At 34.6% G+C, this 26,864-nt stretch overlaps 1 protein-coding gene across 1 annotated transcript; it reads right to left on the bottom strand.

Annotated features, from left to right (window-relative positions):
* Positions 1 to 1,549: 1,549 nt before the first annotated feature.
* LOC145592340 (ATP-dependent zinc metalloprotease FTSH 12, chloroplastic-like) lies at positions 1,550 to 25,039 on the bottom strand. The gene is made up of 19 exons (XM_081648787.1): positions 24,480 to 25,039; positions 23,409 to 23,593; positions 22,240 to 22,466; positions 20,763 to 21,040; positions 20,320 to 20,397; positions 19,983 to 20,225; positions 19,754 to 19,894; positions 19,412 to 19,579; positions 18,548 to 18,660; positions 13,137 to 13,353; positions 11,354 to 11,425; positions 9,664 to 9,783; positions 9,472 to 9,588; positions 9,211 to 9,387; positions 8,466 to 8,585; positions 8,275 to 8,349; positions 5,941 to 6,048; positions 4,904 to 4,984; positions 1,550 to 2,164 (listed from the first exon to the last, which is right to left on the bottom strand). The coding sequence occupies exons 1-19, from the start codon at positions 24,864 to 24,866 to the stop codon at positions 2,087 to 2,089; spliced, it is 2,985 nt and encodes a 994-aa protein (XP_081504913.1). The 5' UTR covers positions 24,867 to 25,039; the 3' UTR covers positions 1,550 to 2,086.
* Positions 25,040 to 26,864: the final 1,825 nt, after the last annotated feature.

Raw genomic sequence — 26,864 nt, 5'->3', positions numbered from 1 at the left:
CTTTATCCAATATCGATGCACCAAAGTATATCAAGTCATGTACCTAGCAAAGGGCACACAAACATCTCCATGAGAGAAATATACTAAAAGACAAGAAAATGAAAGAAATAAAACACGGATTACTTCTCGAGAAAGGCTTTCTTAAGGTCTAAGCATGACCTCTCTAATAAAATAATATTGCAACGAACGCAAGAGTTTGTCAAATGCACTATTAAACATTTCATAGGATAAACGATAGGCAAATGACAAATTCCCACGTAGCGTGGGAAATAATTCACCAAGCCCCCCTAGGTGAGTGAATTCCTACGTACGACTACGCATAAGAAGCTATTTCCTAGGAAATACTAATTCCCATGATGTCAAATAAACACTTTTGAACAATTTTTATGCAATTAGCAAGGAAATTTAGTTCATGCTGAAACAAACAATAAATGAATGTTTATTAAGAGAAGATAAATTCTATGCTTCCTTCAAGTACCTTTTTAGTATCTTGTCGCAATGCCTTTAAAGTTTCTACATACTCACATGAATCTTAACCAACTATATGTTGGGTGCAAACTGCAAAGAATAACAAACCTTGATTGGGTGCACTATATATCACAAACTTTTTCGGCATGAATCTTAACCAACTATATGTTGGGTGCCATATGCAAAGAATAACACTTTTTCGGCAGAATCTTCGTCTTCCAATGTCATTTTTCTGCACTAAACTTAATAGTTTGTGATGTAGTGTACACCCGATTCAGGTTGTGCTATTTTCTACACCCAACCCATAGTCAGTGCTATAAAGGCCAATTTTGCCTAAAAAATAAACTCATATTATCTCGATCCTATATCATTTTCTCATTTTTCAATTTAATTTGGGCCAGTAAAAAAATTGTTTTTACTAATGTTCCATGTACTTTGATAATTTATAGGGTTCCAGATTAAGGGCTTAAGAGGTTGATGAAGTCAAAAATAGATAAGGTTGAAAATGGAAAATTGATCAACTATCTATTTGAAGGTAAGATTGAGCATTGATAAAGATTGAAGATGAAGCTTTTTTCTTTTGGTATTGCTTGGAAATATAATGTAATTTCTTGTTGCTAAGAAAATCTTAATAAAATAACTTGTTTTATCTTACCTTTTATCTCATAAAACTAAACAACTTGCTAATAAATTGTTAAATTAAAATTAGTGTTGACGACTTTAGATTAATCAACTAACATATCACTGGCGAGGCTTTTTTTTGTTAACATAGTCAACTATACCCAAACATAATCGACTGTAACCGATAACTACAACATAATCGACTATAACCGAAGACTAAGCTAGAATTTATACGGGAGAGGGGAAAATAACCCCTTGCTTGAAGCCTCCTCTTTCTTTGCTCGTAATCTTGCTCAGCTAACTTTTATTATCAACAAACTATCTTTGGCTGTTGATTTCATCAACCTCGTCATCAAAGATCAAAGTTTTCCATGTATGCTATGGCATCACATAGACATGCCCTCATTAAAACTGGTAAGAGTTGCTAGTCACAAGTTTCCAGGTTGTATCTTTCTCGGACTTGGCAGAAAAAAGACTCACTAATCAATATATGAGGAAACCTTGTCAAAAAATGTAACAGCTATACATAAACAAATGTTAAGGCTCACTCGGTTACTCCCTTCCCCCTTTGGTAGCAATCAGCAAATTTACAGCCTATTGATGTTGCTCATAGACACGTAATCTCATGCCCAAAATACTGAGAAATACAAACATCTCCAGTGATACACGATGAAGCATGAAGAACCTGTTTCCGAGCAAAAAATGTCTCAAGGGTACCACTGTGCCCTAATCAGAAGTACAACATGAGGCATGAGCTGTGCAACTCCACTGACAATTAATACCCATTTGATCTGTGGCTTGATTTGTAGCATTATGCAAGTTTGCAATTGCTATGATGAATTGCTTCCATATACACCGATAAAACATAGTGCCGAGCTCTTGATGTTCAGCAGTTGACGGTACCTATCATACTGCTAAGAGTGTGGGAATCAGTTTGTCTCACTGACTATGCAATGCAGCAGGCGATGCAAATCATCACCACAAGGCTTGGCATGTCTTAGGTCCTGTGAAGTGGTGCAGGGTATATGTCCAGTGGTTGGTAACGTAACTGCTCGTTATGAGGCAAAGGACCATCCTTCAAAAAATAGAAACATAATTTAGTAAACATAATCAAGAGATGAAGAAATGAGAACAAGCTTACACCCACATGTAGCAAACTAGAATATCGACTTAATATGTCAATTCAAAGCAGGAAAGTTACATGGACCACAACATTTTCAAAATTATGTCCAAATTTTAATTTTCAGCACAATACACTAGATCACATTTCTTAGATATGTTTGATAACCAATGTTCAAGAAAAAAAAAATCCATGTAAACTAGGTACAAGTATTGCTAATGCCATCTCATATTGTCCTCTACCACTCTTTCACCAGCTTGGCGGTAAGCACACAATCAAACCCTGAATTTTGGATCCATCCTTACTCACCCTTACAAGATTGTATAGTGTCCCTTTATATCCCTTTCATTCTGGTCATACTTAGATTATACCCACTTCATTAATTATATTCATCATTACAAAGGACCATGCAGTTAGGAAGGATATGAAGCATATGGATTTGCATGAGAACGAGGTATTTGATTGTAAGGGATGGAGTAGGAAGATTTTTGTGGATGACTACACGAGATAATCACTTTTGGTTCACGTAGCCAACCCCATTTATGGGATTAAGGCTTTGATTGATTGATTGATTATTACAAAGGCACAATTGACAAAATTGGTGCTTCCAAATGCTAGGTAAAAAGTATATACAAGGTATATGTCTTAAAGCTATCTACATCCCTTTCAACCTTGCACTTAATTTAGTTGTTTATTATTCAGTATTTTCATACATTCTTTTGACATGATTTTATACTAACATATAAAAAAAAAAAAATGCTATATTGACTTATCGCATGTATGATTTCAACATTAACATTTCATAATTTACAGAGCTAAATTTTTCCCAGTGAGTATTTTTAATATAAGACCTAATGGAGGCATTAAGCTACTAGGTTACATTATTAAATAATGGAGAGGGTGATCAAAAATGAGAATGAGGAATTGTATACATTTCTAAGAAAACCAAATGGGTCTGTCTAATGATAGATGTACCTAGAAAAAGGAAAAAAACAAAAAACAAAAGGCTGATCACTTTGTGTTTCAATTCCCAAAAATTGATCAGCAAGTTATGAAGCAATGCAATTAGCAAAAGACATTCGAGTACAATCACAATATTCACCATCTTGTCCGCCTCTATCTGCAACTTACACAAGAAGATTGCTTGTAAACCAAAGATACCCATCCATCTTTGACTGACATTCAATGATTAGCCCCGTTTTGTTTTGTTTCAAATAACATGGTTATAAATCTCATATGTTCTCACAACAACGGTCTGAAGACCACTTTTGTGGGCAATGCAGGTGGCATGAGGTTGTAACTGATGCGGGTGGATGTAACTTAGTGGAGGAAGTTGAAGAAGTTCCACGTGTGTGTCGTGAAACGTAGTCATGCTAAGCTCCTTTGGTGGTCACCTGTTGGGATAGACCATCATCAAACTTGAGTGATCTTTTTACTTGCTTGGAATAAAGCTCCAAGGGTTCTAAGTATTGACTAAGAGATAAAAAATGATTTGTAGAAAGAAAGGCTTGCGCTTGATAAAAAAAGGCATTACTCAACTTCAATCAGCCATATCATCTTCACTACAAGGAATTTTCAAGCAATTTAAATGGGAGATGAAAGTAGAGTCCGAGAAATTTCCAATGATAGGTCATATGCCCAATTTGAGTAAGAAACGAAGAAGTCGTGAGCAATCAAAATTGAGCTGCAGAACCGCTGGAGCAACTTTCTTGAGTGACCGATCCATCTTGATTTGGAATTTTTGGCATAAGCTTTGGAGCGTCCGCTTCGACCCTCTGTAGCGGTTTTTCTTCTATCTTTAGTTTCTTTCTTGTTTTTAATCTTTGTCATTCATCTTGTAATCATAGGACTTTAAGTTTTAGAGTTTTAAAGCTTGTTGTTTTTAAAAACTTTTGCCTAATTTTGAATCTAATGAGATTTTCTGTCTCTCTACCCATAGTCTTTGTTGAGCCTTTGTAATTATTGAAAACTTCGTGATTGCATCCCCTAATATCTGCTCTACTTTTTGTTAAACATAGATTAAACCCTTATTGCATTAAACTTGATGATCAATGTGATAAGAGACTAAGAGTTTATCTTTATTGTTTTCTGTCTTCGCCACTTTAAGTTTGAACTTTGAAGCTTTGATTGGAAATTTGGGTTTTTGGATTATTTCATATCAGTAACTACCTAACATTTTGGCCACGGTAAATTCAAAATCCTGAACAATGTGGACGCGATGTAGTAATGTGAGATATGACAAAGATTTAATACCATGCCCAAGAAGCAAAAATTGATGATTTTTTTTTTTTAAAAAAAATTACTATTAGCGAAAATGATTAAGCAGATTGTCATTTGTTTGAAGTGTATTGGGTTCTAAATTTTAACTGTTTTTGGGTTATTTGTAAGATCATTGGATATTACAGAAGAACAATAGTAAGGAGATACAAAGTTTTCTTAAAGAAAAAGGACATTTAATTTGGGAAAACTAATATAGAAACTATGACAATCACAACATCAAAACAATAGGGGTGCTAAGATAAGACATAAAAGATATATCATATATATGCAAAGCATCAAATAATATGAAAATCACAATCTTTTATAGTATTGCATCAGCAAAGCATATAACTTAAAACATAACAGTTAAACTTGAGAGGAAACAGGAAATAAACATGGAATAAAAAGTATACAAAAAAAAAAAAAAAATATTACCTCATCTAAATTAATTTGGAATGGTTGTACAAAATCTTCAAACATTATTGGAGAGAGTTTGTTCATTCTATCCTCAACATCCTGGATGACAGAAGATAAAGATATTAAAGGCAGTGAGCCTTCATGATTAGAATAAGACTGTAAGAATAAGATATTTTGATGACTCAATCATTACTCACTCGTTTACTGTAGTAAAACTACTTTTAAAAAGCCAAGAAAGAGGAGTAGGGGGGATACAACAGTGAATAGTTAGGACCCTATTAAAGGTTCCCCTCTTTTCAATCCACAAAACTAACAAACAAAAAATAAAGTGGAATTATAGATGGTGACCTTCAGTTTATCATGGAAATTATATTTTCATTTCCATGGTAATCCTGTGTTTTGCTTAACATGAATTTGTGACCTATAGCAAATTACATCAAAATTCCATTAAGTAATTTAATTTTTTGGGAAACTCTAGATGCTAACCTCCAGTTTTGCAAAAATTTTTATCTTGTTAGTTTCAAAACACAAAAAGTCAAAAAATAAAAAATAAAAAAAAAAGAAAAAGACAAATAAAAAATTTCCTCAATGAACTCTTTCTCTTTCCCCCTCTCTCTCACTTCTTTTTCAACCCCCTTCCTCTGCTATATTGGACTTCTGATGAAAAGCAATAATCTAAGACGGGGTATATGATGGCATCAATGGTGACAGTAAGGTGTGTTGATTATTGGATTGGCTGGTTGGGTGGTGGCCAGTAATCAAAAGTAAGACTACCAGAAAAAAAAAAAAAAAAAAAAAAAAAAAATCCACCAGTCTAAGATTTTTCCCAAAAGTAAACAGTTACTGATGTATTTTATCACTTGAATTTAAGGGAACGACCAATGCTCAATAAAGCCAACAAAAGCGTGCCAGGCTGCCGGACATTGTAGGAACCCGTTGGAATTAAATAGATGATTTTACAAGTTAAGTTTGTTTTTCGAAGAAAGTATTAGTTGTATTTAAGAAACTCAAAAACCTTTCAAACATCAGATTTTATAGAAACAAGTAAAACTTACTAATCCGGTGATTCTGGATTTTTCCAGCAGCTCCCTGGAAATCGCATCAAGTATATGTCTATTTTCCTTCAAGCCCTTCATTGCCAGTTCTTCAGTCTCTTCAATGTACTGTCAAACAGGTCCAATTATATGAGAGTATGAAAAGTGAATAAACATGTCAATAATGAACAAACATCAAGTTGGGAAAATTCAAACTACACGAGAGAATACACTTATACACCCTCCTCTACTCCATCAATGACTCCCCTTATTGCCACATAATATTAAGGTGGAACTTCTTTCGGCTTTGTGAAGTGGACCTTTCTCTCTTGATGATGGTGGTCGCCAAGCCCATATATATAACACAATGTATTCATTTACTTTTTTTAATCTTCCTACTCATAGTTTATTCATTCTTGGCTAATGAAGTTCTCTTTGTTAACTCTCCTTATCCCACTACATTCTCTCTTTTTATCTATATATACTTCATCCGTTTCTTTTTAGATGCATCACTTTCCTTTTAAATTAATAAATTCTCTCCATCTCTCTCATATCACATGGGTCCTCTTTTTTCTCTCTCTCTCTATCTCTCTCATCTCCAAAAACTGTCTAGGTGTCCGTGTTTTTGCAAATTATGCATCTAAAAAAGATGGAGGAAGTCTATAAGGATGACATTTTTCCTCTTTCAATCTATGCATTTCATTTTGTTTTTATAGAAGCCAAAAAATTGTTGCAGCCCTTCCACAACTGTTCCTCTTAAAAAAAACTCATTGTTAACCCTCCTAAACCATGGAAAAGGCCAAAATTAACTTTATTCCTTTATAATTATTCAATTACTACCTTATTTCAATAATACATAAACAAAAAGTCTAATCCTGCCTCAAATTTAATTTCCCTTAGTTTAAATATCAGAAAAATAAATTTAACACGCCTTATCTCAATTCACAAAATACAATTTCCTGTTTAATTTGTACAACTATATAAAAATATCAATGTGTCTAGACAACCCTATCTCTTACTAGCAAAGTAAATAAAAAGAGAGGGGGGGGGGGGGGGGGGGGGGGGGGGGGGGGGGGCTCATATCCACTAACTCTTTATTTTCTTGGTTTCTATTCCTACAATAAGTACAAAGATAAAAACAATAGTGGGAGTATTTTATTGATTTAACCCCTAACTAATTGCACATGAACTAAGTTAAAAATAACTTATATAGTTGTCTCTTTATGTTCAATAAAAGTTTCCCTTATACATACAAAAAGTGAATTTAAATTTAAAGTTCACCCGCCCATATATGGATCAAAACATAGTTTTAATTTTTGAAAATATAGATATACTACATATGGATCTTATTTATATATCATTTCACAAGTTTTTCTAATGGTATATAGATGTACTACAAGTTATATTTGATTTTACAAAACATAGTTATTTGTAATGATTTATAGAAAATCATTTTTCTTATTAAAGTCTTTTCAAAATCATCAAACTCTTTTATTACGTTATTAATTTCTATATGAAATTAATCCATCAGTCTCTATATGTCCTTAATTTGACAGTAATTTTTATGAGAAAATCACTGCTCAACCTAAAAACTGTTAGAAACAAAGGGAGTAATATTGTAACATGACATGCTTATGTGGGCTATCTAGACTCTTGAAAAATTACTCGAACATTCTACATTTTTTAATTATCATAATGTTAGGTTTGTGCACATACAAATATGTAGCATAGATTTGTTTGGTAGATAAGTAAAAAGTAGTCATAAAAATTGATTTAAAGAAGAAACAGTTTGTGATGGAGTCCACATCAGATGAAATGTGAAGAAATAGAGTAAGATACTCCCTCCGTTTTTTAATACTTGCTCCATTTCTCCTTGGCACGTATGCTGATGCTAATCTTTGATCAATAATACCTTTAATTATCAATAAGTATAAATTCTAACAATTGAAAATTGATAATCTATTCATTGAGATGAATCCAACAAGCATCCACAAGACTATATTTTTTTTCAGATGTATAAATCACAAACATTAGTCTTAGTAGGACAACTGAATAGTGCAAAAAGTAGAAACTGAATAAGTTTTTAAAAACACAGGGAGTAATAATTAGTGGTAGGGGTCACATCACATAGTTGGAGTGAGTTAGGTAAGGATAATTATTTGAGTACCAACCAAGATAGTATACAAGACAATTGTTAGAGGACGGAGGTTATATAAAGTAACACCATCAAGAACATATACGGAGTATTTTTGTATTGTTAAAGAAATAGCATAAAAGTCAATGATATTAATTAGAACGAGTTTTGTATTATATTAATACTATTAAGAATTTTTATCGAGAAAAATAAATAAATACCCTTGTTAATTCTCGAGTGAAGAGTTCAGATATTTCAAGCGTCATCTCTGCAGGAATTACATGTGGATCATCCCACTATCAAATAGTACAGTGAGTCAGTAAAATTGAAAATGACAATAAATTATAGATTTAAAAATTATAAAAATAAAATAAAAGTAAACAAAAGTATAAAAACTTTAAAGAAAGCAAACCTTGTATCGTAACAATTCACCATCTGGATTATCTGGATGGTCCATAAGACCAATTTTTTTTGTTAATGCTGTTAATCCTAACCTAGCATTTCTCGGGCTAATAACCATCTCCCTAGCAATCTGAACAAAGCAATTCGTACGAATAAATAAAAATTAGTAAACATATATTATTGAAGCAATAGAATAGAACACAAGCACTTAACCACGCATAAAGGAGATTAATAAATGGGGAAAGGGGGAGCACAAGCAACATCAAACTTATCAAGCGTTTAGGAGAATCAGGCAAAGGAACAGGGAGCACACAAGCAGGATTGTGTGTAAGGAAGGCAGAAGATGAAAAATATAATATCATCATGAAGATTCCAACAGAAAGTTGCAGCATAAAAAATTAAAAAAAAAATCAAAAACTTTTCAAAATATTATAGAGACATGCCTTCTAGTTTTTAAGTTTTTTAGGAAAACCAAATCCGCCAGAGGAAAAGACGGAGAGGGAGCAGAGGGACAGGGAGTGAGTACAAGGGGGCTGGCCAGGAAAGAACATGGAAGACTGAAAAATGTAAAATTTTAAGATCACGTAAAATGGTCACAACAAAAGAGAGGAAACAAAGGAAGAATTTAGGAGGTAAATCCCTCTTAGTTAAAAAACATTAGTCACATCATCTTTTTTTTTTTTTTAATTGAAGTATATTATAAGATACCATACCAAACCATCACTACACCTAAACAATAATCTGTAAGCTATAACCTTTGTGATCTTTTCTAGATCATCTTTTCCTCCATCAGTTACATCATCACCATATACTATACGCTCAGCACATCGGCCTCCATGAGCCACAATCATTTGCATCATCATGTAACCAAATGTTGTGTATCCTTGGTCCACCATATCTTCCCTTGGATAAAAGACAGATATAGCTGTTTCCTGTCCATGTTCAGAGATATTAGATCGGATACTAAGAATCACAAAAATCAAAATTTCACCCAAATGACTTATTCAAACTCCTACCTTACCACCGGGCAATAGCTGAGAAAAAGCATGCCAATCAAATCTTGGAAATAGATGAGCTAATACTACATGACCAGCTTCATGCACAGCTAGCAGACTCTTTTTTTCAAGTGATACCTATGATACAACATGTCAGCTTTTATCCAAGAAAACCATCTACTGGTAATAGCTCGACAACATGCTAAAACTTACACTTTGTTCACATTTTTGTTGCTCCTCCTCGGTGAGCAACACACCCATACCCTCCAGTAATTGCTTGTCTAAGACATCAACAATGTCTTGTTGGGAAATCATAGAATGCCCTTTCCTCACCTGCATGCCATTTTGTCAGTGATTGAACTGAAAGGCTAATATAAAAGTCTAAAAGCTGCATACACAAGAAATATTCGGATGCGCGCACACTCAGAGAGAGAGTACGACTGAAGACAGACACACAGAGAAAGAAAGAATATGAAATTGCTAATAAGCCACCCTCAGTACCAAGATGATGTGTCTTGAGTTCTTGATTCATATCTGGCCATAAGATGAATCATGATAAAAAGAGCTTTTTTATTTATAAGAATTAATCAATAAATATGATGTATATATTTCCTTATAACTCACTCTGTTTTTTATTGTTTGTCCCATTTGGAACCTTAAGAGAACCCGTTAAAAATGGAAATAACAATTTATCGATTTTTTGCACTTCAAAACATAGTCACGTGGGATCTTGTTAAATTCATCTCGGTTTTTAGTTTTCAAATACATAATAACTGTGTTTTTTTTTTTTTTCTTAATTATGTTAGTTTCTAAAATTTTACCACAATAATTTAGAATCTTCCCAAAAAAAAAAAAAAAAACTTTTGAAGGAAATTCAGAAAATTAAGATATAAATAAAGTACACATTAGTCACCACATTTGCATTATTCCAAAAATTAAAAAAAAAAAATACATGGGAGAATAATATCAAATCAAGTAAAATACTACTAATATTACCATGTGAAGGGATATTAACCCCTATGCATTATTATGGTAGAGGCTAATTATTAATGAAATTTTTCTTCCCCTTGGGAAAAAAACAAAAAACAAAAACTATGCAGTTACGAAATTTCATATAAGATCATACAAGAAGGCCTCTAAACTTTAAAATTACGTTTGAAAGGTTGTAAAGAAGACACTGAAGCTGTATTAGTAATTATGTAATATCGAAGTTGTAGTAACAGTTGGGCGAAAAACACCTTTAACATACAAACGCACGCATCGCGTGCATTTAAGACTAATAAAGAAAAATATCCATATAACTATAATGGTACTATTAATATACTTCCTCCATTAATTTTTATTTGTCCCCATTTAGAATCTTCAATTTTAGGAGAGAAACTTTAGATATAGAGTATGAACAATTTTTAATAAATATAAAAACAAACATATTCATGTGGAATCTTGTTAGATTAATCTTAGTACAAAAATTATAAATATAAAATTTTTATTTGAAGGGATTGATATTCAAATATGTGCATCATAAACTATGAAAAAAAAAAAAAAAATGGGACAAACAAAAAGGTAAGGAGGGAATATTATTTGACATTTAATATACCTATTAAATTAGTGGAACTTATTAGACATGGTTGGACCAATTGGAAGGAAACACACACATCTATATAGAACCCACCCATTATTGTTGCTACTTTGAAACTAAACTTGATTTCGCTATGTAATTTGAACTGAAAACTTAAGAAGATAAGTTAAAGAACACATTAACACATGCTTAGTTATATAGGAACTCCAAGACTTTGTGCTACTAAAATTAACTTGTAGGAAATGGAGTAAAAATCAATGCAACATAAATACGACGTGATATGAACACCACATGCATAAAATAAATAAATAGTTAATAACTTACAGACATAATTCCTGCTTCATTGACAAGATTGCGGATATCAGCCCCGGAATAGCCAACGGTGCGAAAGACAAGCTGTGGAATGAAATTAAATCAGAGGTATACCAGTACCCACAATTTAGACAGCTAGGCAATGAAATAATACCACAGGTGAAAATGATACATAGATCTTTTCTGTAGGATAAAAATAAGTATAAGTAGTTTAAAGTGGTACTCCCTCTGTTCTTTATTTTATCTTCGTATTTATTATTCATATAACATGAAGTACTAAGTTGAAAGTGGGTTCCTTTTTTTACTTTTAACATAGGACAAAGAAATTTGTTGAGAAACATTGATATTATAATAGGAAAAATGGAAATAAATAATCCCACCTCACGAATATTCCAAAACAATCCCACCTTTGACATGGATCTTCTTTTAAAGATCCATGACCTATTGGCAACCGGTTATCTTAAGTTATATGCCACGTGTCGATTTTTAATAGGGTTTTCTTTTCAATAATTAAAAAAAAAAAAATAGTTTTGTTTTAAAAAAATCAAGCCACCCATTCCCCACCCCTGCGCCACCTCTGGCTTGAACAACCACTGCTTCCCCTCCACATCCCCGCCTTCCCTGACAACCCCAACCCCATCTCTTTCTTCCACTTAGCCATGAACTAATGTCTTATAGGTTCAATCAGATCAGAGCAGCGAAAAAGGGAAAAGGGGAGGATGAGGTGGGGGTTGGGGTTGGGGTTGGGATTGGGGGTGGTGTTTCCGGTTTTGAAGGTGGGTGTTTCAGAGGATTTTTCAGTCAGGGTGGGTGTTTCGGGGTTGGTGTTTTGGGTAGAGAATAGGGTTGTCTGTGTGGGCAGGGGAGTTTTCGGGGATAGGGGTAGGGTTTTCAGGGTTGGGTCTCCGGATAGTTAGGTGGTTTTCCGGCACTGGAAGGGGTTTTTTCGGGCTCAGGGTTGGGATTTCGAGGTTGTTATTAGGGGTTTTTGTGGCGTGGCAGGGGATTTCGTGGTGGTTGGGGGAGGTTTTGGGGTTAGTGGTTGAGCTACGTGTTCAGGGGTTTCGGGGTTGGATGTGATTCCATTTCAGGCGGCAGTGGGTGGGGTTGTGGTGGTTATGGTGGTAGGTAGCCATGGAAGGGGGTTGGGAGGTAGAAGGAAAGAGATTAAAAAAAAAAAAAAAAAAAACACACACACACACACACATTTTAACCTGTTTAAGTGATTGTAGGTCACATGGATCTTTAAAAGAAGATCCATGTCAAAGGTGGGATTGTTTTGGAATAATCGAGAGGTGGGATTGTTTTGGGAATACCAAGCAAAGGTGGGATTATTTATTTCCTTTTTTTAATTATAATATAGTTTGATGTAGAACATTTGGTGGGCTAAGAAGTGATAAAAGTGGAAATATTCTTTACTATAAAAGGAATAAAGCAAAAGTAAGAATATTAAAATAAATAAAAAGAACTCATCAAAACGAAATAAAAAAATTAAAACCGAGTATAATGGATACGACAAACCACAAAGGTAAATTTCAGATCCACCTCAATAAAATTTGCATCAAAAAAATAACATTAAAAGCAATATATTTGCCACATCCTTTGCATAATCCCAACAAGCTAGTTCACATTTGAAAAGTTACACCCATTATCTGAAACAGCTTAGCATTATTAACATCACACAATGAATTCAGCTTGTAAAATCAACAAATTTCACTATTGGTTGTTGAAGCTTGCTTGATACTTAATTGACTCATCCTAGTCGTAACGAAATGAATCTCATAAATTCACTTACCTTTCCAAAGTCAACATCTTCAGCCAGCTGCTTCCCTGAACTATGCACCCCAAAGATTTGCACACGCTGCTTTGCATCAGGCAATCCAATGTACAAACGACGGTCTATTCGTCCAGCACGAACAAATTCTATGTCTAATTCATCTGGCCTGTTAGTTGCGCAGATGAAAATAACTGCTTGTCTAAGAGAGAACCGGTCAACCCCAGTCTTCACTTTGCTGCAAAACATAAAACAAATAGTTAAATACATTATATGAATAAAACAAGACATCCAAGTGCTGCTGCCTGTTTTTAGTTCTTTTCAGATAAAATTTTAAAATCTCATCTAATCAGCGAAAAAGAATCACAATTAACTACTCCCTCCGTCCCCGAAAGAAAGACCCTTTTGGGTTGTTTCGCGGGTATTAAGAAAGTTAAATAAAAATTAGAAATAGTATATTGGAAAGATAAATTTACATGGGGTTTGTAAAAAAGTAGAGAGAGAAAGTAATAAAAGTACATGAAAAAACAAAATTCTATATAGGGAAGCTAATTTTGCACAAATATTGTTGTAAATTGGTGGGTATCTTAATGCAAATGGATTGATCATTTTTGGACTAATATTAGGCCAAAAGGGTCGAATTTTTGGGGACGGAGGGAGTAATATTTATTGGAGTTGATGCATTCATAATATTGCAACTGCCAGAACCAAATCGAAACCTTCATGAAGAAAAATGAGCCCACACGAAGTTGTTCAAAACCATGAATCTGCCTCACATACAAATTACCCAAGTTTTAATGTTATGGTGTTACCTACGTCTCTAACCCATGGATGTTGGGTACTATGTCCAGGCGGAACCTTGGCAGAGGCCTACTTCAGTTTCCTAGCTATAAGAAAATCATGTGCAGTCGTGCAGAGCGTACAAGCAACGAGCTGTAGGAAGTTTAACAGTATCACAAAAAGTCAAAAACCATCAGTGGGGTAATTGTGTAATGCACCTGGATACCCCGCAGTGGTCCTCACATATTCTAGGAAGAGGAGAGGCACCAAAGCAAGTGGCAACGGTCTCACAGCAGGACCAGAGCAGTCAAAACAACAACAGACCACACTCAAGAGAACCACTGACCTGGCAGCAGCAGAGAATGAGCAAATGACAGCAGCGCTAGAAGACAAATGAAGCAGGCACTAGAATCATCTTTGGGATGTGTGATGTAAATATAAAAAAGGAAGAGAGCACTGAGATAGGCAGGCAATTTGTGAGTGAATTTTGGTAGAGGCTGGTAGCCTAAAGTTACCCTAGGAGAGTTGTGGGCTAAACCCACTATTTGTAAGAAACCTTTTGGCTTGAACTTGAATAAAAAATCTGTCTTTCTTCCCCAAATTGGCTTGTGTGTGTTAGATTATTTGTAACTGGCTTGAATCTATAACATATTGACAATCATAGACCTTCACACCAAACTTAATTTTCATTAGCACTTTAGCCAGCAAGGATTTAACCTTTTAGTCAGACTATTATTTTACATCAACGGACATCCCTATTTATTGTCGCCTTGATGTATACAAATTGGACACACTAGTAAAATATCCGCTAGACAGCCAGAATCTCACTTTTGCTAACTAGTGAATGGACACACTCAAAGTCACAAATTCTGCAGACAGCTTATTGTCTTTACACCAAATTTAATATTCTTTAGCACTTTAGCAAACTAGTGACTAATAAGAGAGTGTTGAACATTCTAGCCATACAAATGTCAGACGACTCGAACCGAGAGAAACCAACAAAAAGCATCAATGTGGTAGTTGAGAAAGGAAATGGACAACTAGAAAACAATGAGGTTTATTATCAGTATGAAAACTCACCCTATAGACAATATTTTTCTTGCTAGTAACACTGGAAGGACGCAACTCGAAGAGAATCTTACTAATTAAGCTAGGAAATAGCCTACTTGAGAATGCAGTTGAGTTCATGACTAAGATTTCAATAAGGGGGGTATTTCTACCAGATGATGCAAAAACTAGGTTGTCATACTGTTTCTATACACAAGGTTATTCGAAATTAGTTGTTTATTAAGCTGAGCTGTTTGGGAGAGTATAATTACAAACTTGAGAATTGTATAGAGCACAATATTTATAACCATGTTGGCCATCATACGTTTCCAACAATGATGTATCACAGACCGATGAAAACCTGCTCAGGTACTCAAAGCACACTCAAGTATCAATTGATAAGTTGGATCAATTGTTGAAGGGAGAATTAACATTTAAAGTGGGAGTGGAGGACTTTTACACATAGGTGGGGGAAAGGACTTTTACAAATCAAAGATATTAATAGTCAAACCCATGTTTGAATATAGCTAGTGTGTTGCTTAGAAAAAAAAAATGAGTAAAACTAACGCACTAATGAAAGTCTCATCAACATCATATTGACTCTCTTGCCCGTACCCATTAGGAACACTCAAAGATGCAAATCTTGCACAAGACTAGCACTCGTTTGGCCAATAGAGAAGAGGATGTCACACATTACAATCAAAGTCGGATGATGATAAATGTTGCTTCTAATATAGTATTGATTATTATAGATAAGATTAAAATAAAATACTATTACATCAAATTTTATAAGAAATGTAAAATTTTAACTTTATTATCTCAAAATCTATAACAATATTAAACTACGGCACCCTGCATCCCAAATAAGCTACTACAAGAGTTTTTCTTCAATCTAAATAAATCTGGGAGTTAGTTGCATATACATTGAGAAAAAAGGAATGCTTGGGACACTCAATGAATTTTGCTCGACACCCGGATTTGAAATGGGGAACAAGGATTTGTAGTCCTCCACTTTACCACTAGGCAATGCCGCCAAAACGATACAAAATACACTATACTTAAGTAGTCCCTTTAGGGGGTAGATTACTGCACTTCTTTTTTTATTTGTTGGACTTGAATCGATATTCAAAATCATTCCATTCAGAATATTTTAATTCTATTGAAGCGTCGGATTCCTAAATTCTCATAGGGACCTCCTGTTCTAGAGCTTGTTGTATAATTTTTACTAATTCAAACATTTCACAGATTCGTATTTTAAAAAAAAAAAAAAAAAAAAAAAAAAAAAAAAAAAAAAAAGCTAATGAATCTCCTTTTTTCCATTGGACTTCCCAATCAAATTTGTCATAACACTCATAATAATCAACTTTATGAAGGTCCCATTGTATCCCGGAAGCTTGCGGATCATCCATGTAATATACAAAGAGAAATTCCAGATATATGATCTTTCACCCCCACTATAAGGCAACATACATAAGGGTTTTATTTAAAAGGGGAAATAAAGGAAAGGGAAAGAAAAATAAGTACCCTGATGCTCATAAATGTTGTTTCGTTGGCCTTTTTCCGGTTCTTTTCATTTTAAGCTCCTTCCAAACTCCTCAAAACTTATTCCCTCGCCCCCTTCCACCAAATACTTGATTAACTTGAAAGCCTCAATCTTTCCTCCCCCCCCCCCCCCCCCCCCACACACACACACACACCCCAAATAAGTCCCCTGATGCTCATAAATGTTGTTAAGTTGGCCTTTTTCGGTCTTTTTCATTTTAAGCACTTTCCAAACTCCTCCAAACTTATTCCCTCGCCCCCCATCCCCCAATACTTAATTGACTTGGAATCCTTCATCTTTCCTCCTCCCCCCCCCCCCCCTCCCCCCAATAAAGTCCAAGATTCAACATAACTTACCCAACATCATGTTCTCCATGCCTCAACCAACCTAAGCACACATGGCCATAAAGCACTAATACCAACATCTCCATCACAAACTTCCTTATCACCACCACCGATCCAACAACATGTAGCCTAACCATTTTAATCAATTACACCACCAACTACAACCTTTCTCTACCTTAGATCAACCACCACAGCCACCTTCCTCCTCCCAATCAAAGCAAATGGGAGGTGCGGCCGCGCAGCCTTCCTCCCCCTGTTCCGTATCCATTTCATTGCGGCCGCGCATGTAGAAGAGAGGGCACGCCTATTGGAGTTCTTTTTGGACGTTTAACTAACTCCTCCTTTGTTAGTTTTACTATATATGGAATTTCTTTATTTTTAGAGAGGGAATAGCTTGGAATTAGATTAGAATTTGAAATAGATTGGATTTTTAGAGAGAAATACTCAAATTGGGGAAACTTTTGTTCTTAGATTCTAGAGAGAGAAACTTGGTGAATTTGATGAATGCTACTTTTAGTCTTCTTCCTCTTCGATTTTGATCAAAGTTTTGTAAGAATTCTTTACTCTTTAATGCAATTTTAGTTTTTGATTCTTGATATTAGATTGAATTACTTATTGTTTATTTGATTTGATTTTTGATAAGTATGAGTATATTTTAAATACAATGTTAATGATGAAATTGTTGATTAGTTTAGTTTTGCTATTCAATTTTGCAATGTGTAGTGAGTAGATTACTTGTTAGGGATATGGTGAAGCATGTATGAGTGATAATTCATGGCTAATTAGGGGATTTTGATTGATCAACATTGTGATTAAATTAGTTGGTGAAATTTGTGCATGTGTTTGATATCTTGAGGAGTGATCAACCTTAACTATCAAGCTAGATTGCATAATAGTTTTCATTGATACGAAAAATTGATTTGGAAGCTATTATTATCAATTAATCTTGTTTTGCGATTTTCCTTTGAAGTCATTTGTAGAGACATCTAGCTTGACCCTAGGAAATAGCTCTTTAAGTGATTTTGATTGCATTTGTTACCTTCCCTCACATTGTTCGATTGGTTGAATTCTTGCCCAATTAGTATGATTGTCATGAGTGCATGTGGATCCTAATTCCCTATCATCCTTAATATCGTTCTTGTATTCATTTAATAGCGTTGTTTAGTTTGCCTAAACCAACCCTTACCTAGATTTCGGGATAGCATAACTTGAGACTTTAGCTTGTACCACATTCCCTTGGGTTCGACCCGGACTTACCCATACTTAGGGTTGGGTTTGCTTATAAAATTTGGTTTTGATCGGGGATACTTAGAAATCAACGACCTAGGTTTTTCTCACGTCACCTATCTCTTTATAAATCCCTTGGCTCTCATACGAAGAATATGGTGGGATATACATTTGTAACAATCTTATGGAATACATGATCAGAAAGGAATGCTGACAGTTTCTTAAAGCTTCTACACATTGAATCAATTGTGTGTCAGGTGGTTTATCCACGACCTGTATGACTTGTGCCTTGTGAATTTCAGAGGCATCCCCCCCACCCCCTCAAGATTCGACATAATCAGAAAACCCGAAGGCAATTGCAACTTTATTTTTAACAAGTCTAAAGAGTATATTTTCCAAAAGTATGCCAGTTTGTTTACAGGAACAGTATTTAGCTCAGCAACAAAGAAATTTGATGATGCAGTAGAAGCAAGCAAAAATCAGTGCCTTACTCTCCATCCAGCTGAGAAATTAAGGCCTCAAATGTAGCTCTTCTTCGAGGATCATTCCTGGCATGCCTTCCTGCTATGGCATCAATTTCATCAATGAAAACAAATGACGGAGCCTACAAAAAAAAAAAAAAAAAAAAAAAAAAAAAAAAAAAAAACAGAAAAATTGACATCAATTCATTAACTAATTACAAGATTTGAATTCAAAAATACATAGCAGGCATTTAATGTCTTACCAGGAAAAAAAATTTTAAAAATAGACAAAAACAAAAACAAAACAAAATCTAGCTACTGCAAGGAGCTTTAAAAAAAAATAAGCAAACATAGATACACATACACAATAGTAAGCCTGTGCTACATAGGCTGTATTCTATTAATTTAGACTCATGTTGCATAGGACATTGTAGTTTAATTTACAACCAACAAATGCACCATCAATTAGTGTACTTTACACATAAAGTTTCATTTGAAGAAGAGGAAAAAAAAGTTTTGCTATGGAAAGAAAAATATAAAACTCACTTTGCAATGGAAAATGACAAGTCCTCTACAAAATAGGGAAGAACATTGCATTTAATTACACCGTATATCAAAAAATGATGAATTACGAAAGGTTGCTAGGGCATGAGACCACATAAGACACCAAAGATATGGCTCTATCAGCCTAAGAAACACTGTAAGAGGGCATGACATGCAACTCCCTGTTGTCCCACACTCCCACTTCAATCCCAACACCACTGAATGGCTAAACATGGATAACAAGTAACAACTCAACTGTTGCAACCTTGTGTCTATCGTACTGTCATAAAGAACCAAGCAAATCTTTCTTTAAGAAAATAAGAAAATGTAACCAACAAGAGTGACAATTACATTTCTTCGTGCTATTGAAAATATTTCGTTGATCCTTGCAGCGCCACTTTTCTCACTGTCGGTAAACTCTGCACCTGAAGCAAACACAAAAGGCAAACCACTTTCCTTTGATAGTGTTCTAGCAAATAGTGTTTTACCAGTACCTGGAGGTCCTGAAAGAAGAATACCCTGCCACAGAAACATGAAAAATCACTTATACATCATCCGCACATGATATAAGATAATAAAATCACAAGTTTCATCGTAAAAGACTAAAATCCAGAACGACCTGGAAATATTGCCAAAAATTGAAATAGCTAATACAAAATTCAAGTAACTACTAATTATGGACAAGAGTATTACCCTCACAAATTGCACCTCCCTTTCAAAGAACTGCATAGGGTTTCTCATGTAAACCATTATTTCATCGAGAAGATCCCAAACATCACCCCCTAATATTACTTCTTTGTACATTGACTTCGTTTTAACATCTTCACCGACAGGCTACAAAAGGATCAGATGGAATCAGCTAATGAACTAACTGCCTAGACAGAACATCGGAACACTCTATTACCAGGATCCAAATATTTACCAAAATAAAATTCTCTGCATATGCCATGTCAAACAGCTGGTTATACTTCTTATAGAGAAAACGGCTGGAAGCAATGTGCAGAAGCATCAATGACTCTCTCATAAACCACAAAACCAGAATTCCAGGTAACAACGCAATTAAAACTTTCAGAAAATAATGGATTTGCCGTTTCTGAAGAAGATCCACCTCAACCCCAGAATATGATATTGTCTCAAACAAGTACGGATCAAGAGGGATGTCGATCTAACAAACATGAGGAAAAGATTAATTATAAAGAGGTATTTAGTAATTTATTTATCCAGCTCATATAGGAAATGTGTGCATATATGTCACTTACGATGTACTCCAATGGGAAACCTTCCTTCATTGTTACATACAACCTCTTTAGATCTTCGGTGAAGACAACAGCTGCAACCTGCCAAAGGTATACAGAAGCTCAAGAATGTTCTCATTCTGATTGGAAACCTTCCAATAAAAAGATATCCTATCATCCATACCACCAGCTAATTGTTTTAAGAAGGAAGAAAACACATTGGCTACTGCAAGGATGGAGCAACAGACATGACATGATTCATGATTGTGAATTCTTCTACATATTAAAATATTGATGGAGGAAACGATTAGGCACAAAATTAAGAATCAACCAAAATACTCCATAGGTAGCACTGAGCAATCTGATGTTTAAACAATTCAACAATATAGGCTCTCAGATATTCTTTAACTACCAGCAAATCGGCAAGACAAAAGCACAATACAACAAAGAAGGAACATTGAGTCTACCTCTGAGCTATTGAGCTTTTCAAGAAAATAAGTGTATGGTAGTTTAGGTCGATATCGCCACCAACGCTTAGATATCCACAAAGCCCTGGCTCCTTGTGCATCTGATGCCTTTTCTACAACATCTTTTCGAAGACTGTCCTCAACTTCTTTCATGTCAAATTCAACTGAATATCTAGCATTTAAAGGGCTAATTTGCTCTGCTAACTTCTCCTTTTCCAGAATTTCTGTCCATGCCTTGAGCCTTTCACGCCATGATCCTCTAAGCTCTTGCGTATGAGCTGCAATGTGATAGAGAAAGAAGGGTTGCAATGTTAGACAATGAAAATTAGTAACACTTCCAGAAAGGAGAAATAATTTTAGCCAATGTATCTAGTATATAATTGAGGAATTTGAAATACGATAATGCAGCTCCGTACAAAAGTCCAATCTCTAACGAAAAAATTGTTCAGCTTGGTTTCCTTAGATAAATATTAAGAGCTAGCTATCATTACCTAGCTTCTAAAATACATAAAGCACTATCTGGTTCACCTATAGGAATTGGTACAAACACTGTACAGTATCAAATAAAACCAGACCAAATGTTTGGCTGGTTTCTTCTCTGTTGATCAGCTATATGGGTCGGAAAGTCCTCTAGGTTATACTGCCCACCTCCAATCAACATCAAAATGATAACTATAAAATCATAAAGTCTAAAAAGAAAACTTATAACTCCAATCAGCGAGCCATCCAACACTAATTCTAGAACTCATCCACCCGCCTCTACTTCTTCTTCCTATCTCACTCCAACCACCTTCATCCACAACGACAATCAACCATTAATTCCACCTCTAGTGGCTCCTTCCATCCTACAAAGAGAGAATCAACATGACTAAAAGGGAATGGTTTAGCAGCAATTCAGCGGCATTGGCAATCAATATTCTGCGACCATCAATGGTTTAAGTGAGAGTTTCTAATTGCAAACTTGTTCAAAGATTTGTTAAAATTAGTTGATTCACCTTCATTGTTCCTAATCTAACCTCCTTAAGCATGAGCAGAGATAACAAAAATTCTGGCCCTAAATTTTTAGAAAATGAGAGATAGAGGAGTCTGGGTTCCAAGTATCATTCATTTCATATCCTTGTGTTTTTAAGTCAAACCCAGATCAAACAGGACATAAGAGTTAACACAGGATACATGCAATCATGCATTGTCAAGCTATACAAATTCACTTTATGAAACATGCAGCACAATTTGATAAAGCATCAAGTGGAGGAAGACAGAGCCTGATAAAATAGATTGACCATGATGTCTGCTTCTGACACAATATTTAGTGAAGAAGTCATTTTTACCCATTTAAACGTGTATCCTACCTTTACTACACACTAAGCCTAGTGATGTTTCTTATGCCCTTCCTCTTAAATGATAATGATGAATTCAGCCAGAGTTTCAGTTACCAACTTTGAAACTTTATTTAACAAAATAAAGGTTATTTACTAACCTGACACCCCAATCTCACTTTGAACGTCCTTCTTCGCTTCTGCACTTAAACTTGCATCACTGTTGATTATTCCTTTCACATTTTCCATAGGCTGTTCACTATCATCATCCCATGCATCTTCTCCAACATACGAACTATCATGAATTAGAGTCCCATTGGGTCCTTCAATAAATTTCTTCATTTTCAGTCCTTTCGGCATCGTATTTCTCCACATTCCCTTCTTCAGCCTGCACTTACAAAAGAGTTCCATGTTGTTTAGCAACATATCAAAGTTACCAAGCACCAAACCAGAGTAGCCCACACTTACTACTTGGATGAAAAACATATATAAGTATATCACTTAAGATAAAACCTTTTAATAAAGCAAACTTTGAAACTCCACAACCACCTCTATCTCTCATTTCACATTCTAAAGCCCGTCCTCCCGTAGCATATTACAGCAGTCAGTAGCATCTTCTGCAGTGCTAGCCAGCTCTTTATTTTATGTCCCTCAAACAGATTTTTTTTTTTTTTTTTTTTTTTAAATTAAGTTTATAGAAGAAACTTTTGATTAAAGTAATTATTTTTTTTTATAAATGGAATGGATTTCCCAAACTAATGTACAAATAGTTCTTTCATATTCTTGGGAGTTGGAACCTATACTCATCCTCATGTTGTAAATTAATTTCTCTTGGAAGAGAAATTGAAGTAATAAATTTAACACGCTTGCTGCTAGCTGGAGTCCTAATTCGTTTAACATCACATAAATCTTCATCTACACTATGACACCAACTGCACAGTCCTCCATTTGTGACAGATATACTGTCATTAAGGACTTTCGATATTGAAGAAGCTTAACTATAATCTAAATACTTGCACTGATAAAGGCAGTATTAATTTTGTTATTGTAGATAATATTTCAGTGTGTTTGGAAAATTAAAAGTACAACGATACTAAGTATTTAAATTTATGAAATTCAAAATTTTTAGAATATTTATTTATTTAAAGGGATAACAATGGGAAAGATAAGATATTCAGAAAATTGGTAAGAAAAGCTAATTATATTTTACATACTTTGTATTTCTTTAAAATTTACTCCATATCAGATTTATTTTTTTGAAGAATTGGGTTTGAGTAGATTTGCCTAATTAGCTGACAATTTCGACAGAGGCATTGCAGCTGTAACATACCTCCTGACATTACTTGGCGTGGGATCAGGAATTAATGCCTCCATATATGCTTCCGTCAACTCTTTCTTCTCTTGTGCAATGCGAGGAGCTTGAAGACCCATGTAAATTTTCCAAGAAGACACTACGATAGCAAGCAAATAGAGAAACAGGGCACCAAAACGTTTAGGTTCCCAGCTTTTTACATCCTGTAGAATGAGATGTTAGCCATACTATTCTAGAATTTTTAGGAATCAAATAAATCCTTGGTACTGATGCAAATCATCAGTTTCATGTGTCCTACATCCCATAAAACAGAAGGAACAAAACATGGGTCTCAAATCATTAGCTTGATCTAAAGATGATCAATACTTGAACAAGCTAAAACGAAATTTTCATAAAGAAACTATAAGAATATAAACAATTAGATTTTAACATAATTTCACAGAATGCCTCAAGCAAAATTTATTCAATCCAACAAAGGAACTGTTGAGTCCATATATTTCTTATACAATAGGCAATGGAATTATAAGAATTTGCATCAATAACAGCGTGAATTCAACTTACCGGCATTTTCTTCTACTTATAATCAACTAGAATGAGATAATGATATCTTTACTTGAAAAGCAAACTTCTTCATACAATAAACTACTATAAAACCTCAACTTATACATATTTTGGAACAAGCTTAAATATAGGATAATTTCATGAGAAACTCTATTTCGCACTTGAATACACCAGAGCTATGAGCCTACGATTTTTCACCCGAGTATTTCCGGTAGGTGCACCTAAGAATGTTCGGTATTTCCGGGGGAAGGGTAGTGTTCATTAAAACTGTCTTTTACAAACACAACTCAAAGTGAATTCACCCTTTCAACAGCACCAGCAATAAAATACTTCCATTGATCTTTAAAATCTCAATGACATATAGTTCAGACCTCTCCATCCTAACAATTATACTTTCACCTCTTCAAAAGTCATTTTCTCCACAAATATGTATCAACTTCCACAATAAAACACCATATTTAAGCACAAAAGAAGTATAGCAAATATAAATTTCTATATATAAAAAATATAAAATATAAAAAATCTTACTTTCCAATTATCCCATTTGTACCAATTGATGAATTCAGGAACCAATTCAAACCTAAAACGATTAAACCCAGCTCCAAAATAACTCACAGCACCATCAACCCGGCTCGAAACTTGAGAAATTAATTTCTGGGCGTCCCCATAATCAATGCCAGTCTCCTTCATCACTGCCTCGCCAAATTTAGTCAAAAATCGGTCCGAACCGCGGCGAATGGAGCCCGAAAGCTTATCCCAGGAGAACCCATTTGAATTCCCAGAAGCAGAAGCGATGAATAAAGGTCTGGGGCGGGAAGATTTGAATTTTTTGCTGCGGCATGGTAATGGTGGAGGGGATAGGTGCTTCAAGAATACTGTGGTTTGGAAATTGGGGATGAGAATTGTCGAAGACATGAAAAAATTTTGAAAAAATGAGTTGATAAATTAGCATAAACAAGGAAGGAAAAATGGTAGGAAATTTTTTGTTTAGCAAATAGCAATTGGCATAGTGGAGTACTGGAGTCTGCTGTTTCTAAAGAGCTGGGTTTATCATATAGGGAGAGTGTAGGAGACTAGGAGGTAAGAGGTTTAGCATAATCAATAACACGGGAGAGTGGCGAGTGCACTTTGTATCTTATTGACGTTTCTTGGGGTCTATTCTGATTTATTGAACTAAATTGAGCTGAACTGAATTGTTTATGAGAGAAGGAAATTAGGATGAACTGAAATTAAGCTGAAGAGAACGGGTCTTTAGTGACTGTAATAATATTTTGTTGGTATTAATTTGTGTTTAGATGGTGTCGTACACTTCTTAAAAAAAAAAATGGTGTCGTACACTTCTTAAAAAAAAAAATGGTATCGTACACAATTAACGGAGGCCTTTCGAATATATGTAGCAATCATTATGCTACCAAAATACTCCATCTAATAATGTTTTGTTGTTATCAATTTTTGTTTAGATGGTATCGTACACAATTAACGGAGGCCTTTTTGACATATGTAGCATTGTAGCAACCACCATAATACCAAAATACTTCTTTATCAAAACTAACAAAAAAAAAAGTGTTTTGTTCGTATCATTAGATGTCTTTGTTGGTATTAAACAATATCACCTAAATACAATTTTGTACAAACAAGCGTTATTAGAGTCATTACTCTAATTATTACTCCTTCCGTCCCACAATACAAGAGACGTTGGACTTTTTTTTTACTATTCATGCATTAGATTTGACCATAATTTTTTTACTAGCATAATAAAAATATATTTAATCATAAAATATGTTGTTAGATAGGAATTAATATAAAGTTGTATAATGTAACTTTTAAAATAATTTTCATTAATATTTAATTATATAAAAATAAAGTCAAACTAATGCATAAGCATGTGTGCGATATTTGACTGTGTCATGTATCATGAATCAAAGGGGGTAAATACTAAGAAATGCTTAGTATTCTTACCCTCGAATAATTTGAGTCTTTTATGGCTCTAATAAAGTTGTTTGTTTCCCTCCAAAAAAAAAGTTGTTTGTCACTTGTTGACAGTTTCTCCGATGCCTTGGCACAGAAAGTCTCATATGAGGCAACCTTTTATGCCTGTGTGCCTTACTTATGCATGTGTTTGTATCGCAGTTTAGTGTCATTTTGTGTTATTTTGAAAAATGGTGTGCTTTTTATGCCTATGTGCCTTACTTATGCATATGTTTGTGTTGCAGTTTAGTGTCATTTTCAAAATTTGCAGTTTACTTATGCATGTGGTTGTTTGTCACGTGTTTGAAAAATGGAAAAAGTTTTGAACTTCCTCGTCGCGCAAATTTTGAAAAAGTTTTTGAACTTCCCCAAAAGAAAGAAAATGAAAAATGGAAGAAGTTTTGAACTTCCTCGTTGAGTAAAGCCAAGTGAATCACATGGATTTTCTTCTATTCCAATTGACTCGCTTGTCTTGAAAATAATGTGTGCATTATGAATGTTCTTAGGCTAGAAGGCTAAGGACAATTACATCATGTGACACGATCAATGAATGCACTTAGGTCAGGAAGCTAAGCACAGTATAATGGTAGTTTATTGTCAATCTATGTTGCTTAGGTTAGGAAGCTAAGCATCATATATATAGTGTACAATCTTGGACATTGCTTAGGTCTAGAAGTTAAGCACGTATATAGTGGTGATTGCTGAGTATTGCTTAGGTTAAGAAGCCAAGCACAATACAATGAATCTTGATGAATGTTGCACGGGTCAGGGAGCTAAGCACATCTAGTATGAATCTTGATAAATGTACCTAGGTCAAGAAGCTAAGTACATTTTGTGATAATGCTATTGAATGATAATGACTTTGCTGAATGTTCTCTTGAAGGATGGCAATGTATGCGTGGTGTTGAAACAAGATTTCATGATAAAGGGTTCCTAAAGGGAGAA

This window comes from Chenopodium album, chromosome 18 (genome assembly GCF_948465745.1).
Source record: "Chenopodium album chromosome 18, dcCheAlbu1.1, whole genome shotgun sequence".
Classification (NCBI taxonomy): Eukaryota; Viridiplantae; Streptophyta; class Magnoliopsida; order Caryophyllales; family Amaranthaceae; genus Chenopodium; species Chenopodium album.
The sequence above is the reverse complement of the archived record's forward strand: the minus strand, read 5'-3'. Positions and strand labels throughout refer to the sequence as shown.